At 31.8% G+C, this 20,434-nt stretch overlaps 2 protein-coding genes across 2 annotated transcripts; one reads left to right on the top strand and one right to left on the bottom strand.

Moving 5' to 3' along the window:
- Positions 1–2,181: 2,181 nt before the first annotated feature.
- On the bottom strand, positions 2,182–5,435 carry net (atonal bHLH transcription factor 8-like protein net). Its single transcript, XM_076393838.1, has 2 exons — positions 5,111–5,435; positions 2,182–3,450 (listed from the first exon to the last, which is right to left on the bottom strand). The coding sequence occupies exons 1-2, from the start codon at positions 5,157–5,159 to the stop codon at positions 2,465–2,467; spliced, it is 1,035 nt and encodes a 344-aa protein (XP_076249953.1). The 5' UTR covers positions 5,160–5,435; the 3' UTR covers positions 2,182–2,464.
- Positions 5,436–11,892: 6,457 nt separating this feature from the next.
- On the top strand, positions 11,893–17,403 carry LOC143200980 (uncharacterized). The gene is made up of 5 exons (XM_076411799.1): positions 11,893–11,908; positions 13,288–13,467; positions 13,528–13,646; positions 13,931–14,426; positions 14,529–17,403. The coding sequence occupies exons 1-5, from the start codon at positions 11,893–11,895 to the stop codon at positions 16,469–16,471; spliced, it is 2,754 nt and encodes a 917-aa protein (XP_076267914.1). The 3' UTR covers positions 16,472–17,403.
- The last annotated feature ends 3,031 nt before the right edge of the window (positions 17,404–20,434 follow it).

The following is a 20,434-nucleotide window of genomic DNA, read 5'->3' as shown; positions in this document are numbered from 1 at the left end:
TGAAAATTTGTTACCATAATAATATTTTGTTATATAATATATAAGAATATAACTAGTGTCATGGGCACACAATGTCATAATTACTATCTGGTTAATTAACAATAAAACAAAAATATATTCGAATTCAACTATTAAGAGGATTAAAAGGATGTTTTGCATCGGTTCGCCACTATGGATGAGACTTAAATCTATCACAGTGATCCTGAATTAAGAAATAGCATTTGCTTTCAGAAATCTGTCAAGATCGTAGTGGCAGACTAAAACTAAGTGTAACGTAACAAACAGATAAGCCACTTCTGGGCTGTAAAAATAATTACCACCAAACTGAACTTCAGAAAAATACTTAGTAAAACAATATGTGAATAATTGAATTAAAATAAGAATTGTAACATTATTCTTTTTCGCCAGATAGAGATTTATCTGAACTGAGCTCTTCTCGTAAGTAATATTTTTGTAGAACATTATTTACATTATTGAAGGGGTAACAGCTGCAGTATAGCCATATTTTGTAGGCCATACATTGAAATTTTTTTTTTCAAAAAAATGGAGGTTTCTTTTGGAAGAAATTCTATTAAAAAAAGCGTATGTTTCTTTCATTTTTTCACTTCAACATTATGGAAAAACTAGTTTACTAGGTTAATACAAAATAACTTTAACTAATAACAAAAGTTATATAAAATACAAAAACAACAGTTATATTACATAATATTATTATTAAGGAATATTTTATACGGCAAAGACTACAATAGTAATGTATGTGCAATAGCAAAACGCTGTTGATAGATGGAATTTTTTAATTATATTTTAAAGTCTCCTTTTTACCAGCTAGGGTTTATCTGGACTGGACCTACAGTTTAGCGTGGGCTCCGAATCACGATCTTCGGCATTAAGCCTACAGATTGAAACCAACTTAGCAATCATCCCATCTTATCCAGCTTGGTTACTGGCATGACTGGCATCATTTTCCTTGTGGGGTATTTCAAGGTCACTCACAATTATAAAGAATCACAGACGTAAATTTACGACCATGCCAGAGCAGGATTCGAACACGCGACTATCGTAACAGATTTACGAAAACAAATCGACGAGCTTCAAAAGAAGGTGTTACAGAGAAAACATTTGCTAGAATGCAGACAGGATGGTCACCTCAGGACCACCGGGAACATACTCGATCAGAGTCAAAAATAAGAATAAGACACGCAAATTTAATTTGATGCCCTGTAAGAAAATTGGCTCAGAAAATTAAAGGAAATAATCGAAAAAGAAAAACTTCCACCATCTCTTATGGTACACGGTAAAAACGATGTGCATGCAATATTTATTTAAGTTATTAACTTGAAATATTAAAGAACATTTCTTGAGTCATATAGATAATAAGTGGTAAAATTATTAAATACCGCAGAAATTAACTTTCATACATATGAAAATAAGCAAACCATACCAATAAGGGTTGTGGAAAAATCTATATACTTCATAAAATCCAGAAAACACAAAAGAATCAACTGAAAATATTATTAGTGTTAATTTACTAGATTGCTATAACATAAATTTAAAAAATTATACGTATATTTTCTTGTTTTTTTATTCGGATTCTTAAGAAACTAATAATATTCATGTTGATTGTAGTGATTTACTTTCATTTTTTGCTCCTAGTATTGTTTTGAACTGCAAGGTGTTTAGAATGTTAATTTTAAATCCTCCTGAGTAACCTTTACAAAGCGAACTTTGTGATAATTAGGCAATACAATTGTAAAGTTGAAGTAATTCAAGAACAATCTAACTATACTTTTCATTAAAATAGATATTTGAATAAAACAAAAACAACTATTATATGAGATAATATTACAATTAACATTATTTTTTCTTTTTATATGCCATTTATTACTGTTTTAAATATACGCGCAAAAGTTTTATTATATTTATTATCTAAATATCAAAAATACTGGAGCTTTATTGTGTTATAATTGTTTTTATTTCAGACCATTTTAATCTTGAATTTTGATAATAATCAATTATTCTAAAAATGTCATAAATTATCTTTTTTTGAGTTATTTTGTTTTCGTTTATATTGCTGTAAATATTTATTCTATTAGCAAGTTATTATTTAAACATTGCAATAACCTTTTAATAAATAATAAAGTATCACTTTTTTGTTAAAAAAGGGATAAAATAAAACAAATCTTTTAATAGATATAAACTCGGAATTTTTAATTTTAAATAGTAAATAAATAAAGTCTTTTTAGCAGTCTGTAAATACATAGAAACTAAATAAACAGTATGTACAAGTAAAAATATGAAACGAAATAGTACGACTTCGAAATTTAAAAATGATGCCACTACTATATATATATGAATATTTTTTCTGAGTAAATTTTCCGTGACTAAAATAAACGATAGATCTAGAATCAGGAACATATGTTGATATTTCGAGCTCTTGTTGTATCTCAAAATCTTTTTTGGCATGCTAGTCGTTGTCGTCCTTCTTTTTTCTGAGTTTTCCTTCCCTTTGTATCGTTCTGGACACCATATCGACATACTCGGAAGTGGGAGGTCCACTATCGTCATCGTCTACGATGCTGGACAGCGTCATGATGTAGGAACACGCGATTCTCAACACGGACAACTTGGATAGTTTTTGATTGTGAGAATACGATGGTATGGCACGGCGCAACGTATCGAAAGCGGCAGAAATCGTGTGTACACGGGTTCTCTCGCGCGCGTTTGCCTCTATCCTCCTCTCTCTCGTCATGTTCTTGTAGTTTCTCTGCTCACGTTTTGTCTCGGGCTTCCTCAAGTTCGGATTAACGCAATTAGACGTTGATAAACTCGACGACGGTTTGCTTTGTAGGCCGGGAAACTGTTCGTTAGTTTTCAATATAAGTCGCTCGGTTTCCGCTGTGGACAACGTACATATCTCCGGATGGATAGGAACTCGCATCTCACTACTCTTGTTATTGAATCGATCCTCATCACTCTCTCGTTTTATCACAAGCGCAACTGGTTCGGATTGATGTTGAGCAAAGGGTGTTGGTGAAGGCGGTCGAAAATACGAAAAGGAACTTATCGGGGCTTCCGTTTTGGCGGAGGAACTTTCCACCTTCAATGGAAAAGGCGTGGCGAAGCTACTGGAGACGACGGGCACTTCGGCGGCCGGAATTTTTCGTGGACTCCACGGACGAAACGGTGCCGAATTCGCATCGCTATTCTCTTCTTCCGCTTTTACTTTCAAACACATGCGTTTCTTCAGGGGTCCGGAAAATAGTAGTTCTTTCTTCTGTGGCGGTTCAGGTGGAAGTCTCCTCTTGTTAGGTTTAAAGGTGATGGTAGACACTTTCACCTCGACACTGTCTTCACTGCTGTCGGTTGGCGAATGGACTTCATTCTCCATATAATCTTCTCCAGAACAGAACCCAGTATCTTCGTGGTGTATTGAACTAGCCATATCGGATTCTGTAAAACAAGTAAAAATACCATTAGTATGATATAACTGATTAATATATATTCATAAGTTATCGAGGTACTTAATTGTGTCAAGGTTTTTGAATCTCAGGTGCATTGAATTAGGAGAATCTTGGCTTTATCTATATAAGTATTCTCTGTTTGTTTAGGGACTACTGCTAGTACTAGTGCTCGTGTACGGATAAGTATGAAGGTGCTATAAAATAGTACCTATAATTTGTAACATTTTGGTACTTAGTACATTATATGATTAAAATTATTAATAATATGTTTCAAAACCCTCTGTAAAATATAATATAATGAACATCTTGAACTTTTGCTTAAAATTAATAGAAATTACCACTCATTACGTCTTCTATTATTAATATATACCGCACAACCATTTAAGTAGATTAGTTAATCAAACAAATGCAATAATGATCAATGGTTACTTGTTTTTTTAATAATTCAGTCAGATATAACACTTTATTTAATTGGAATGTTTATTTGTATACTTCTAGTGTTTATATATGTTTTTCTACATATAAAATTGACTGATGCGTATACATTTATAATCTATAAACATATTTTGAAAGATTTCTAAGACAATCTAAGATATAAAAACTGATAAATTATCATATGCGTTCAAAACTGTTTTTACAGCATGAAGTATCCCCAATAAGTGTGTGTATTTAAAAGTCATCATTATTTATTCAGGTAAATGTTGAAAACAGATGATATCATTACAAAATAAGGAACTTTGTACATTTTTTCTATCGATGTGTCATAAAAATCCATAATCAATAAAAACGTTTATTTAGAAAAATAAACGTATGTATAACTAGTTAAAATCAGTAATACACAATAAGCAGATCAAACAACTGATTCTTAATACGTAAGGAGTGTTTTATTATTTTTTAATGAATCAGATGAACGGTAAAGCTCCATGGTTAAAAGATAATTGATAATAGATTTTGTCAACGGTACTAAATGTATCAGGTGGTACTGGCAACTAGGTAGCGTAAATATAAATGTTTTCAATCTGTTCTAGTAGGTTACTCCGTTTGCAATATGTTGTTTATTTCACAATACCCCATGGTTGGATACATCGCAATTCGCTATATCTACGACGTCTTTTAATAACATGGTGCTGCAATGCTTTAATAAGAATTAATTAAATCCATGAAGACCACTACGTGTGCACCAGATGTCGAATAGGCAGGCATTTAGGTAGGGTTTAAATGATTTCTCCTCGCTAATATCTGTTACATTTGCAAATATTCGATGGCTTGATGAAACATTTTTTTGTTTATTAACGTTGCTATTATTAATAAAGTTTTTTTTTACGGCTAAAGGAATTTTTATGTATTTGTTTGAATACCTTTGTTACAAATGATTATTTAATTTAGATATAAAAACTTACTAATGCGTTAACACCTATCAATTATTTAGTATCAGAGTACTTCTTATATTAATGCATTATTAAGAGTTACATGCAATTTTTTGTAAACTTCTTATTTACGGTTTATTTATTCATTTTAACATTAAAATATCAATATTTTATCAAACATAATTTAATAAGCACCAGGATAATATCCATTTCAGATACATATTTAATCAAAGTAAACTATATCTTAATTAATTTTTTGAGGTTCGACCAATATTAACTTACCTTTAATTATTAGTTTATTATTTCCATTGGTCATACTATCATCAATCATGAAAATAATATTCTCCAGTAAAAAAAAGTAAGTGTTCACACAAAAAATCACAGCGGGATCACTATTGTCGCAGGTTATATCACTAGATCACTCTTGTGTTAATCCGTTCACTGAGATCATAGAAAGAGAGCATTGACGCTGTCTTCGTTCAGATGATCATCTCTGAGACCGTCTCGCAACGTTTTCGCTTATCCAGCGCTCGACGAGGCTCACGGCCCAACTACCACATGCACCAACGTCGGAGTAACCTTGCCGACTAAAGTCCGGGTTGACATGAATGTTTTTGTTGTAAGCGACGAGGGCAGTCGAGGTGCGGATAGGGGAGGGAGAACCGTCGTCGTCGGGCCGCGGGCGGCGGGGGAGGGGGACGATTGGCGCCAGCTGTCTGGACAAGTGTGAGAGTTAACAGCAGTCCCGCTGAGAAGGAATTTGTTGGGTCGGCAGGTGTATCGCATCGGCGTTGCAACGCAGAGTCAGATGCCTAATCTGGGTAGGCAGTGGCGGACGTATAACGATAATGGTCGGTCGTACAGGTGGTCAGGTGCGTTGGCATTTTTCTGATCGGGGAAGGCCTTGAGATACGGTCTCTAGATAATTGGGACGTACTTGAGAGGAATTGCGTTACGGTGGTGAGGCGGAAGTTGACTTTTTGGATTAGTCATTAATATGATGAACGCCGAAAGCCATCGTTAACTGTTCATCGTTACATTTCCTTTTAAAACGACATCGTGCATCGTAATCATTGGAAGCGATCAAAAATTATGACGTATTAACTCCCTATTAGAGATATTTGATTAGCGACAAAATTGAAAACTATTTTATATCTCTTCCTGTTTTTTTTTAATAATTATCTTCATATTTTTTAATATTACATAATTATTATCATATTTCAATATTAATATTCTACTACTATCAATATTTTTTAATTTTCTTTATATATAACATGTTTATTGTACATGAAATCGTCTTTATTTTTTTTATTTCGTGTGAATTTTAGTACAAAAAGTTGTCCCAATTTAGCTTTAAATAAAATTTCAATAAATGCAACTTATAATTTTGATAGAAAGTATAAAAATGTCTATTTGAATTAGCATTGTTACATTTAAGGGCTTATTAACATATAGTTAGGAAACCTCATAAATATTGTAAATTGTAAATATAACAGTACTCAAGGAAAAGAAAATGTAATCTAAAATAACTGTAAAGGCTTTTTAATCCGGATTATTTATTTTATTACCTTTAATTATTTTCTGGTTAAATTCTAAATTCTTCAAGAGAAAGAATAGTTTATTTTTAATATAAATACGAATGAAGTTTTTGCCTTCATAGGTTGCTTTTGATACTGAAGTTGATTTTTAAGACGACAGATTAAAATATGCACATAAATACATATTTCAACTGTTAATTGAGTTTTTCAATTAAATAGACGTTTCTATAATAAATAACATGAAATGACTAATAAATAATCAAAACGTTACATTAAAATTATCTGTTTGTAAAAGGTTATATCATAAGTTTAGACATCTATGAACAACGTAACCTTCAAGTACTGGATATTTTGTATCACTATTATATATTTCCTCTTCTGTAATTTGAACTAATATATTTATGAAATACATAATTTGTCTTTAGAAGAATATGGTCATGTTAATAAAAATAAAGTATATCATTTGAAAATTTAACAACAATGATTTTGACGTTCAAGTAAAATAATCTTATGTCATAATAAGACGTCAAATTTGAAGCTCAAGCTGAATAGAAACATTCTAGGAGACATTAATACAACACTAAAATGGGAAATCCCATCCCACCTGCCGTATTTATCAGGGAATATCCTCAAATATCAAGTATTATTCTGATATAATATCTTAAGGATTTATTTATTGCTTACAGTGATTTAAAAGGGTCTAAGAGGTTCTAGTTCAGAAATTAGAAGAAATCGATTAATTTTAAGAAATTGTCTTTAAGAGAATTTGTTATACGATACACTATAGATGTTACACTATAAATGTTTTAGTGATGTGGCATTTAAACCAACTCTTAATTAGCCCGAAATGTTAGACGCAACATTTCGAAACTTCTTTTTTCGAGATGGTTGAAATGCTATCTCAAGTTCTACTAAATTGATTTACTTGAAATTTGATATGAGCTGTCTTTATACATTCTTTTATCGTAACAAACCAAAACTATAATAATATTTTTTCAAAATTTCGGACATGTCAGCGTTTTCTCGAACAGTAATTACGCAAAACAAACTTGTTCGACTTTTGTATGATAGCAACATTTCTCCATATTAACATTTCTCTCTTTCTTTTTGATTTCACATTATTAGGAAGGTTGTAATTGTGCCAAGGAATGCGTGCCATATTTTGAGACATCCCATTTAATCAGCCCATAACTGTTTGGATTTTTACTTTTTTAATTTTGTTCTTTTATGTATTCTTTATACATTAATAAATATTTTTTTAATTTTACTTGAAAAAATATTTAAAGTTCATTCCTCCAGACTAGAATATATACTTTGAAAAAATGGTGGAAACTAATTTGTTTTCCTAATAGATTTCTTTAATTAGTGACTCAGAAAACGGATAAGTGTGGACGGATTAAAAATATTAAAAATCGTATTTAATTTTTAAATAATTAGTAACTAATAAAGTAAAGAATGTCAAGTAATAAGATTCATCATTGATCATTTGATTTTTTAGATATTTAGAAAGAAATGGAAGAAAATGTTATATAGTATAATATATTAGTAATTAACAAAGCAGGAAATTAGTGATTAATGAAAGCCTATAATTTTAATTATTAGTAAAGAAAACAGGAAACAGCAAAGATATATGTTTTATATTATTTGATATATTATTTATATTTTCTTCTCCTGTCCAAGTCCTGCATCTTTGTTCACAATGTTATTATATAAATTATAAAATAGCAATAAGAAAAAAATGTAATGCAGTAAATTATATAAAAATATACAATATACTAATATACAAACATATAATATACATCAATATAAACATGCTAATATATAAAAAAAACATTGCAGACAAAAGTTGTTATTTTAAAACCATATAAATAATAATCGATTAATTGATTTTGTCAGCATTCCGAATAACAAAAATATTGTCATTATATATTGTTCTAATCTGACATACCGGCAGAGCAATTTTGATCTTACATCTTAAGAAACTGATGTTAAAACACATTAAACTACTTCGAGAAATACCAGATTTCCAGTTTAGATTTCGAAATCACCACTTGACAATTGGCCAAGTGCCCAGAGTAACCGTGGTTGTTGAAGAGGTATTCGAAGAAAATAAATAGTGCCCTGCAATATTCCTGGACGTCTCACAAGATTTTGACCGGACATTGGATGAATCTACAAAATAAGCTACTTGCTATCGCAAAATTACTGTCGACTACTGTAATAGAAGAAAGACAATCTATAGTCTCGCATAAAGGGGCATTTTCAACATTTAAACCTCTATCGGCTAGAGTTCCACAGGGTAGTGTCTTGGTACCATTTTTGTATCTGCTCTATACTGCTGATATCCCAACAACACAAGACCCAGTACTTGGAACATTTGCTGACGACACAGTTATCATGGCAAAAGATGTATCTCTGCCTAAGGCTGTAGAAAGAGTATAAGTAGCGCCTGAAAAGATCTATAAACGAGTAGAGACTGGAAAATACAGCTTAATAACTACAAATCTGTCTGTGATAATTTTGCGTTGCGGCGAAGTGACAAAAACCTAATTATATCACTTCACGGATGCCCGATTCTCAAGCAGAATCAGCCAAATACCTCTTGATAATAGGTAAAACTGGAAACACTATGTTAGACAAAAAGCAGAACAGATTAGACTCAAAGTCAAGCAACTGTACGGGGTTAGTCGGAAGATACTTTCAAGTTGACCTAAAATCAAAGATATTGGTTTATTACAAAACCAATTTGAGCCTGTGGGATGCAAATATGGGATTTCACTAAAACATCAAAACAACTGGTAATCCAATGCCCTCAAAACGAAGTTCTACGATTAATTACTAATGCTTATCACTACGTAACCAATGAAGAGCTGCACGATGATCCCTAAATCCAATGAATATACGCAGTGATCGAAAATTTGACCTTAAAACCTGAAATAAGATTGATAAATTACAGCAAAAGTAGAAGCAATACAGCTACTGGACAACACACAGGAAATCAGAAGATTGATACGAACCAAACCAACCAACGAACTTGTTTAGTGTAACATATAGATGTATTTTTAACTTTAGCTTAACTAGTTTAGTTGTATTTTAATTTCGAAAATACATACTGATGTCTTAATCCCGTACCCGCCTTGCTTGTGTATTAATGCAACTACAACAGAACAGTAGTAATAAATTAATTTTTAAATTAAGATTGTACTAATCATATCTAAAGTAAGAGTTAATTAATAAAAAAATATATATGTTATTCTTTCTAAGCACAGGATTACTAATGAAACGCCACTGAATATCAACTGTGGTCGGTCACAGTCGATTCCACGGCCGGTTCGGATCTACACCGGCGCTGCTCAATTATGGACTTGTTAATGATGATAATACGTCCGAATGCGCCTCTGCTTTTAGCCTAAACGGATTAAGGTCGTGCGTTATTAAACCTAATTGTAACGAAATGTGCAAATTATTCATTTAAATTCAAATATTCAGATAGAAATCAGCAATACGTGTATATCGTTGGGTGTTTTTTAGAGGTGACTTGATTCATTTTAGATAGACGTAAATTGTTTCTGACAACAGATCGCTGGCGACCTTATAGATCAAATTCAGTCCTGAATAAAAATATGAACTGGTCTATTTTGTGCCAACTTCCTGGTTCACTAAAAGAGTATATGAGAATGAGAAGATTAATGAAATATTTTTAATGCCTGTTAAATAAACGTATATCATACTGTTTTGATTTAGATAATTTATTTCTATTAAATATATATATTTTGAGGAATCTTTTTGTTTGAGTAATTTTTTAACTTTTTTTTTTGTAAATAAAATTTATACTTAAATTTTTTCCTGCCTGGATCAAAAGACTATTGATGTTAAACAATTAAAAAAGTTAGTTATACTATACATGATTACAGAAGAAGTTATATTAAAATGAATTTTCTCTTGGATGTCATCTACGCTTTTTAAATATTTATGGTTTTAGTATTTCCTTCTTACATTCACCATCTTAGAACTTGATCTTAAACCATCCAAGTGTAGCTTGATTATCTAAACAATTATTGATTTTCCGGCTTGGTTGTCGCAGTGTTCAAGGAAACAGCACGGTCCTTCTACTCTTACAATAGTCGCGGGTTCGAGTCCTGCTGGGGTATGGTCGAGAATTTATGGTTGTGATTGTTCAAAAGTGTGCAAAATCGACAAGGAAAATGATCCCAGTCACGCTAGTAACCAGGGTGGGTAAAACCGGATGTTTTCTGGGATGGTTTCTAAGTTGATCACTCGCTAATAGTGTTAATGCGGAGGTCCGTGGATTGGAGCCCACGTTAAGCTGTAGGTCCAGTCTAGATAGACCCTTGTTAGTAAAAAGAAGACTTGCATGTGTATGTAATGTACGAATAATTAAAATATATATGTATGATGCTTCTTTACTTTCAGGCCAATTTAAAGCTTGGTTAAAAATTTGTATAACTTAAATGGGAACGCCCTCATTCCTCACTGCCCATATCTTCCTCCTTGCTATTAATCATCTGTTTATCTTCGTTCCATAAATTAATATCAGTTGTAGTAGAAGCAATGATGGAATTCACCATTTTCACCATTTCAATATTTTTATAACGATATCTGCATTCGATCGCAATTATTTCCTAATTACACTACATCATTGGATCTTTTGTTCCAATTGTTTCAACATTGCCCCAGATATGTTCTCAGCGTTTTTTGATCGGGCAGATGAAAGTAGAGATAATCTTCATCAAGCCGTTCATCGACGATGCTACATTGTGCATATATTTCTATTTTGCTTAAGATGAACGTAGCTTACAGCTTCATTCACATACATTTTGATATCTGTAAATACTAAAGCAAATAATTTAATATATAATTAGTAAAATTAATATTTAGTAGCATTAGGAACTATCGACTGAAAACAGTTGAAGCAGTCGATAGTCACAAAACAGTCGAAACAGTCGATAGTCAAAAAACTAGCAAACTAGTAATTACTATTTTCAGTCATATCCACGATTCGACTGTTCAATTCGTAATATCAGACGAAGATGTACGAACCCTTTCCTGTATAAATTGTGAGAGCGGAAAGAACAGAGATAATTGCTTAGAGAAGTTAATTTTATATGTGCCTATATTTTCAAACGGTAGTATAAACGAGATGTACTTATTTCTTCACGTACTAACTTACATTAACAATCTTGAAAGATGTCGTTCCAAAATGCTGCTATATTAATATACAATAATATTATTTACAAGCAAACTACCAAAAAAATCATAAAACTATATATATTAAATATAAATCTATGTAAGCATAAATTGGGTATATTTTTGTCAAAGTCGTTGTTAGAACGACAGAGTCAGAAGTTAAAAATCAGTCAAATGAAACTAGTAGAACCAAAAATAGTTAGTAAAAGTATACGACTGAAACAGTCGATAGTAAAAAGTAGTCAATTACTAAACAGTCGATAGTCGATTTCAGTCGATAGTTCCCAACACTAATATTTAGGTAACATAATCTCCAATATGAATGACGAAGAAGGTTTTTTACATTGTATATTTTTATAATATAGTTTTTAGTATTTTCTATAGAACATATACATTTTCGTTGGGTGCCAGGAATTTCCCCAGTATAAGCAAATCAAACACGGGCCTATTAGGGCTAACTGCCTTAGTAAATAGTAATTTGATGGCTAGCTTAACCACGGAAAACTCCATAAACAGAATAAAAACAATGTAGAATATTAAATTTTGCACAAAATAGTGCCAAATAGCACAGTTTACATAGTCAAGTAATTTGACCTGATTGTTCTTGTGTTAGTTATAAAACAAATTATTAATTTTGCCCTAAGTATTTAAAAAATAAATTTTTATAAATCTATTTATCCGATTTCATTAGATAAATAATCAATTAATTTTCGAGTTCGTATAGTTTTTGATTCATTTCATATTATTAACAAACACCTTTAACTTAAAAATTAAATTATTTTCTTTAAATGAATTTCTCCCATTCCCACACATTGAGAAAGTGATTATTAGCGAGACTATAATAATCAAAATGACCCTCTTATTAAAGTTTATAATGCGTTTTAGTGTTTCTCCAGTTATATTAATCAAAAGTTAAAGATTAATAATTTTTTTTCAAACAGTTTATTCCAATCTTGCCTATTTTTAGATACCGAAACTATATAGGGTTTTATTATAAGCTATTTTTAACAAAAAAAAATTGAGCCGACATCAAAAAATAAATAAGCAACTCGCTAAAAATTAAAAATTAATCAAACTTACATTTTTAGCATAAAAAAACGTTTTAAAATAAAATATTTACATAATAATTGTTGTAATCTTATATATAAAAATGAATCGCAAAATATGTTCCTAAGCGCATAACTCAACAACGCCTGGACCAATTTGGCCAAATCTTTTTTTAAAATGTTCGTTGAAGTTCAGGGATGGTTTTTACGGCGAGAAAAATTAGAATTATTGCTGGAAAAACCCTAAAAATAGCCCTTTTTGTTTGAATTTGTTTCGTGTATCAGTTGACAATTCATCTGTCATCTGTCAAAAGTCATCTGTAACAGACAACTTTTTTTTTTTAAATTTGATATGACTTGAACTCAAATCCTTTTAATCCGTACGAATTGTTTTATTTATTTAAAATTTTTTATTTGTTTAAAATTTAATTCAAATTTTAAATAAATAAAACAATTTGTACGGCTTAAAAGGATTTGAGTTCAAGTCATATCAAATTTAAAAAAAAAAGTTGTCTGTTACAGATGACTTTTGACAGATGACAGATGAATTGTCAAGTGATACACGAAACAAATTCGTATATCGTGTTTTGTGCAGAGTGTTTAGTTAGTTAGTGTTTGTTTAGTTCGTGATTAGTGAAAAAATAATTTATATTTGATTCGCGTGAAGCGCGAGCGCGACATTCAACTAATAATCGCGCAAGTTTGAATCCAGCTGCTTTCAGTTACGATGTGTCAATTGACTACAGTAACTACCAATGTGTTGTTATTGGTTCTATGAACTTGGTTTGCTCACACTGTAAGGCATTAAAATACAAAAACGAAGCCAATGGATTGTGTTGCGCAAATGGTAAAGTGAAATTGATACAATTGGATCCACCACCAGAACCATTGTACTCATTGGTTTCAGGAATAGGAACAGATTCTATACACTTTTTGACACATATTCAACAATATAACAATTGCTTTCAAATGACTTCATTTGGGGCAACAAATGCAGTTCGGGAAAATTTTATGCCAACTTTCAAGGTATGTATTATAGCAGTTACTCATAATTATTTTAGCGAACAAAATTTTCTGTCACCAAAGTTAAGATGTGTTACTAATCTTCAATTTCTTAATCATTACGAAATATATCACTTAGTCATCATATTATATGGTGATTCAGTTTCAGTGACACTTTTATTATATTTTATATTTGATAGATATTAGTTAAAACTAAATATATACTTTTTAAGATCAAATATTATTTAAGTTTGATCATTGACAATCCATTAATTTATACCACACCATAATATTTTTTTTATTTACAGATACAAGGGCAAATATATCACAGAGCAGGTTCACTGTTACCAGTGTCAGATAGCGACAACAAATTCCTGCAAATTTATTTTATGGGCAATTCACCACAAGAAATTGATCTGCGTTGTGCACATAACAATTTAGTAAAAAGGTCTATTGTAGAACAATTACAAACTTTATTTCATCAACACAATCAATTGATTATATTGTTTAAAACTGCCCTGGATCTGATGCCATCCGATAATCACAAAATTGTAATCAGAGCTGATAAAACACCTGCAGGTCAACATACAAGACGTTTTAATGCACCAACTATTGATGAAGTTGCTATCGTTGTAGTTGGAGAAAACTTGGAATCCCGTGATATTGTTTTACATCGTCGGAATTTTCAATTACAACCTATAAAGGAAACACACCGCTCATATGATGCACTGCAATATCCCATTATATTTTGGCAAGGTGAAGATGGCTACGATTTATCAATAAAAATGATAAATCCCATTACAGGTAACTAAAATATTAGTTTAGCTATGGCGATAATATCTCAGTCACTATATTATGTATTTTAATTTTATATTTGAATGTTATTAAAACAAAATCTGTTTACAGGTTCTGAAACCAACAAAAAAGTCAGTTCAATGAACTATTATTCATACCGCCTAATGATTCGGGAAAATGCAGATAATCGCATATTGAAATGTCGGCGATTATATCACAAATATGTTGATGACATGTATGTTAAAATTGAAACGGAGAGATTAACATTCATCAGGTTGAATCAAACCAAACTCCGATCTGAAGAGTATATTCACCTTCGAGATGCGATTAATACTGATGGAAATGCACAGAATGTCGGTCGGATGACTATTCTTCCAGCAACATACATCGGAAGCCCTCGGCATATGCACGAATATGCTCAAGATGCCATGTCGTATGTTCGTCATTATGGTACAGCAGATTTGTTCATCACATTTACATGCAATCCGCAATGGATAGAAATTAAGCAGGAGTTATTACCTGGGAAATCATCCATTGATCGTCATGATATTACAGCCAGAGTCTTTAGACAAAAGTTGAAATCTTTAATGAATTTCATCGTAAAACATAATGTGTTTGGTGAGACACGCTGCTGGATGTATTCTGTGGAGTGGCAGAAACGAGGATTGCCACATGCACACATTTTGATTTGGTTGGTTGAAAAGATAAGGCCAAATGAAGATGATGCAGTGATATCAGCTGAAATCCCTAATGTACAAGTAGATCCTGGATTGCATGAGGTAGTTATCAAAAACATGATACATGGTCCCTGTGGAACTCTTAATCAAAATTCACCGTGTATGATGGATGGTAAATGTTCAAAACGATATCCACGGACATTAATATCGGAAACAATTACTGGTAATGACGGTTATCCATTGTATCGTCGCAGATCGACAGCAGACAATGGAAAATCAACAATTGTCAAATTAAATCAACAAGATATTGAAATAGATAATCGTTGGATTGTTCCATATTCACCCATTTTATCAAAGACATTCAAAGCACACATCAACGTTGAATCTTGCCATTCAGTGAAATCGATTAAATACATTTGCAAATATGTAAGCAAAGGGAGTGATATGGCTGTGACTGAAATTGGTGCAGAGAATTCTAATGATGAAGTTACCCAATACCAAATGGGCCGCTATGTCAGTAGTAATGAAGCAGTTTGGCGAATATTTTCTTTTCCTATTCATGAGAGACACCCTTCTGTTGTTCACTTAGCTGTGCATTTAGAAAATGGACAAAGAGTGTATTTTACAGCACAGAACGCAGTACAAAGAGCTGCTCAGCCACCATCTACTACATTAACCAGTTTTTTTGAGACATGCCAAAACGATGATTTCGCACAAACATTGCTATATTCTGAAATGCCAAAATATTATACCTGGAATCAATCCTCAAGGAGATTTATACGACGGAAACAAGGAAAACCAGTTCCAGGATATACAGATGTATATTCCACCGATGCGATTGGCCGGATTTATTCAGTACATCCAAGCAATGATGAATGTTTTTATTTACGACTGCTATTAGTCAATGTACGTGGCCCAACATCATTCCAACAGTTACGAACTGTTGATGGTGAATTGTGTGGATCCTACAGAGAAGCCTGTCAACGTTTGCAATTGCTTGAAAATGACGCTCATTGGGATCAAACTCTCAATGATGCTGTAATATCATCACACACTCATCAAATACGAACATTGTTTTCTATAATCATATCTACATGCTTCCCATCAAACCCAATTGATTTGTGGATGAAGTACAAAGATTATATGTGTGATGATATTTTGTATCAAATACGGAATAGAATGGGAAATCCAAATATACAAATCAGTGAAGAAATTTACAATGAAGCATTGATTTCAATTGAGGACATGTGCTTGATAATGTCAAACAAACTATTAATTCAATTAGGCCTGACCGCGCCCAATCGTCCAATGCATGACGCTTTTAACCAAGAGTTGCATCGAGAAAGACTGTATGATCTCAACGCTTTGAAAGAATAAATTCAAACAAATCTTCCACTGTTAAATGAACAACAGAAGTATGTATTTGAAACTCTTATGAAAGTAACAAATGATGAAACTGGAGGGATTTATTTCTTAGATGCACCTGGTGGTACAGGAAAAACTTTTTTTATTTCATTAATATTAGCAACAATTCGCTCACAAAATAAAATTGCACTTGCACTCGCTTCGTCGGGAATCGCAGCAACTTTGCTTGAAGGTGGTCGAACAGCCCATTCAGCACTAAAATTGCCATTAAATATGCAAAGCAATGAAACTCCAACCTGCAACGTTTCGAAGAACTCTGCAATGGCAAAGGTTTTGCAGCAATGTAAATTGATTGTTTGGGATGAATGCACGATGGCACATAAAAAATCTTTGGAGGCTTTAGACAGAACCTTAAAAGATCTACGTAGCAATAATAACCGATTTGGTGGTGCAATGATTTTATTAGCAGGAGATTTTCGTCAAACATTGCCAGTGATTCCACGATCAACGCCAGCTGATGAACTCAATGCATGTCTAAAGTCCTCCAATTTGTGGAAACATGTTAAAGTACTTCATTTAAGCAAGAATATGCGTGTCGAGTTGCAAAATGACCAATCTGGAAACATATTCTCTAAACAACTCATTGACATTGGTAATGGCAAATTTCCTATAGACATGTTGACGGCTTGCTTTTGCTATGACTATAAACAAGTCCCAGGGGCAATCATTAAGTGTTTGTGGTATTAATCTAGAAAACCCATGTTTCTCACATGGTCAATTGTATGTTGCCTGTTCCCGTGTTGGAAAACCATCAGATTTGTTTATCTATGCGCCAGGTAATCAAACAAAAAACATCGTATACCACAAAGCAATATAATGATAATAATAATAATAATTATGATTCACATGATTAACAATAAAGCGATTACTTACTTTTCAATCCTTATATATGTTTTATTTAATTATTTTTTATTCACAACGCCCTATCACCAGGGTGATGGTTCTGTTCAGGAGAATTTTTTAAAATACGTAGGCACAAAAACTGCCACATTACAAATCTTTTTGACAGGACGAAGTCTGTCGGGTCAGCTAGTAACTATATAAAAATAAACGAAAACGTTATTTAACCTATCTACTACACGTGTTTTATATTCTACTATATACACATAATTTAGCTTAATACCTAACTAAACCTATGTATCTATTTACAATATCATTTTAACTACTACTAACTGATCACTTTGAAGTACATGCCGAACAACAAATTAGATTTGTTTTTTTTTCTAGTTTAATTTTTTCGCAAAATTATATTATTATTTTTGTATTGAATGGGCTCGGCTCCGACTTCAAATTTAACCGAAGTCGGTTAAAAATACGAATTTGCTATATAATTTTTCTTTAATCATATTATATTAGTTATATTTTAATAGATAGTTTTAGCATTAATTTTTATTACCATAATATTAAAATACTAAAGCGTTAACATTAGGTGTTTATTATTTTAATTTCCTTTCTTTATTTTTGAAAAAGCTTCTTGTATAACCTTTTTTTTGATCTGATACATTTTGTTGTTATCTGTGGAGTGACTTACATCTCTCAGCATAATAATATTTCATCCTCCCTGGTATTATTTATTTTTTCTCTTGATGAAACCGTTCCCCTTGCTCTTCTCTCATATCGCCTAAGTTCAACATGATTGTGCAAGAAGTGTGCTTTACGCTTCATTATACAACCAAAAGTTTTGAACTTGTGTGTTGCAACCATAAGTTTTTGTTGGGAAACTTCATATTACCCAACCTAATCACATAGTTTTGGTTTAAATGATATCCAAGGCTACTTTTTCTTTGTGTTTGCCATTCCTTCGAGACTGAAATCAAACAATTTGCGATTTTCAAGCCTAATGAACATCTCATCATTCAGTTCAGTTTCTGACAGATAAGATTATTTTAGCGTAAGTTAAATTAAATTAAAAGTTTATCGAACCTAATTTGATTCTAATGTAATAAAAGATTTTCTTGCGATTTATTAAGGTGTTATGCCAAATATTCCTGTTAGATGTCAAGGTTTCCTTTACTGGCTATTTTTTGGAGTAATGTTGATTCCTTCCTCTGCTATTCAACTCATATATATATAATATGTAACCTTATTAATTTTTAGAAGTTCCTCTCAAAATGTAATAACACTAGTACGTAGTATGAAACAACTGATAGATCAAAAATAATTAAAAACAAATGGAATATGACGTATGAGAATATGGAATGGTAATGGATAAAAAAACGTGTGAAAAAAGTTATGGTGACGGGAGATATAAATATCCAAATTGAACATGTAGAAGTCTAATAATATTTACTTAATAATATTTAAATATCTGGGTATAGATTTCCAGTTTGGTTTTCGAAATCACCATTCAACAATCGATCAAGTGCACAGAGTAACTGCGGCTATTGAAAGAGCGTTTGAGGAAAAGAAATACTGCCCTGCAATATTCCTGGATGTCTCGCAAGCTTTTGATCGGATTTAACATTTGGGATTAATCTGTAAGATGAGCAAATTGTTACCGCGTAACTATTGTCAATTGCTTGAGTCATATTTATTCGGAAAAAAAATTTAGAGTATCGCACGAAATGGCGTTCTCGACATTTAAAACAATTTCGGCTTGAGTTGCACAAGGTAGGGTCTCAGGACCTCTCCTATATCTGCTCTACATTACTGACATTCCAACAACAAAAGAAAGACTACTTGGAATCTTTGCTGACGACACAATTATTATGGCAAAAGATATATCTCTGCCTAGGGCAATAGAAAAAGTGCAAGTGGCAGTTAACAAAATCTACAAATGGACGAAATATTGGAAAATTCAACTTAATAGGTCCAAATCTGTCCACGTTAATTTTGCATTGAGGCGAAATAGTAAAAACTTAATTATATCACTCAATGGATGTCCTGAAAAATTCAAATCAACTAGTCATACAACGCTCTCAAAACAAGGTTCTTCGATTGATTACCAATGTTTATCGCTATGTAACCAACGAAGAACAGCACGATGACCTGAAAATCAAATAGATTTGCGAAGTTATCCAAGATTTCGCCTTGAAACACGAAAGAAGATTACTAAATCATACTAACATGGAAGCAATACAACTGCTGGACAGCGGGCAGGATGTCAGGAGATTGAAGCGAACAAAACCATACGAACTTATAGAAACTGTATACAATAAACATAATATATAACATATAACATAAATATACATAAATAATTATACATATATATATTATTATCAAATAACAAAGGAATTAATGAAAATGATTGAAAACGTTTTAGCATCGTTGGTCTGTGTAATTTTTCAAGGACTATGAATTGTGAAATTGAAACATTTTATTAAATTAAGTTATTAAATTAATTATTATTATTAAAATATAGAGAAAGGTATTGGCTAATCAGAATAAAATCTTCCAGGAAATCAGGAGAATTGCAACGAGACATGAGAACATATTCCATTCTCATGCCAATATCGAAGTAATATACTCTTGGACCAGAACAGGACACATACTTAAAATAATTCAACCATTTGATCTTTTGTAATGAATTTTAGTAAGGTGCAATTAACAAAAACACAACAGCATTAACACATATACATTATTACACTAGAGACTAAGATAGAGCCGATGGTTAAATTATTGTAAAAGCAAATTGTAGGTTAATCGACAGTGAGTATTAACAACGTTATAAAAAAAATGACAATTTGATTTATTACATAACTTTAATTAAGTAAAATAATATAATAGATAATATTATTATAAAAATAACTTTAATTTCAAAACAATTACAGCTGGAAAATTTGTAGGTGTGAATGTTTCAATAAAATTTCTGTAACATCTGCCAATACAGCTGTAAAATGCTATTAAAGTATGCCTTATGTCATAAAAATATATTTTGAATGTATCAACAACTGATGTCTTTAATTCCAGATGCGA

This window comes from Rhynchophorus ferrugineus, unplaced genomic scaffold (assembly GCF_030347505.1).
Source record: "Rhynchophorus ferrugineus isolate W39M unplaced genomic scaffold, kcgeb_rfMv2 rfM1, whole genome shotgun sequence".
Classification (NCBI taxonomy): Eukaryota; Metazoa; Arthropoda; class Insecta; order Coleoptera; family Curculionidae; genus Rhynchophorus; species Rhynchophorus ferrugineus.
The sequence above is the reverse complement of the archived record's forward strand: the minus strand, read 5'-3'. Positions and strand labels throughout refer to the sequence as shown.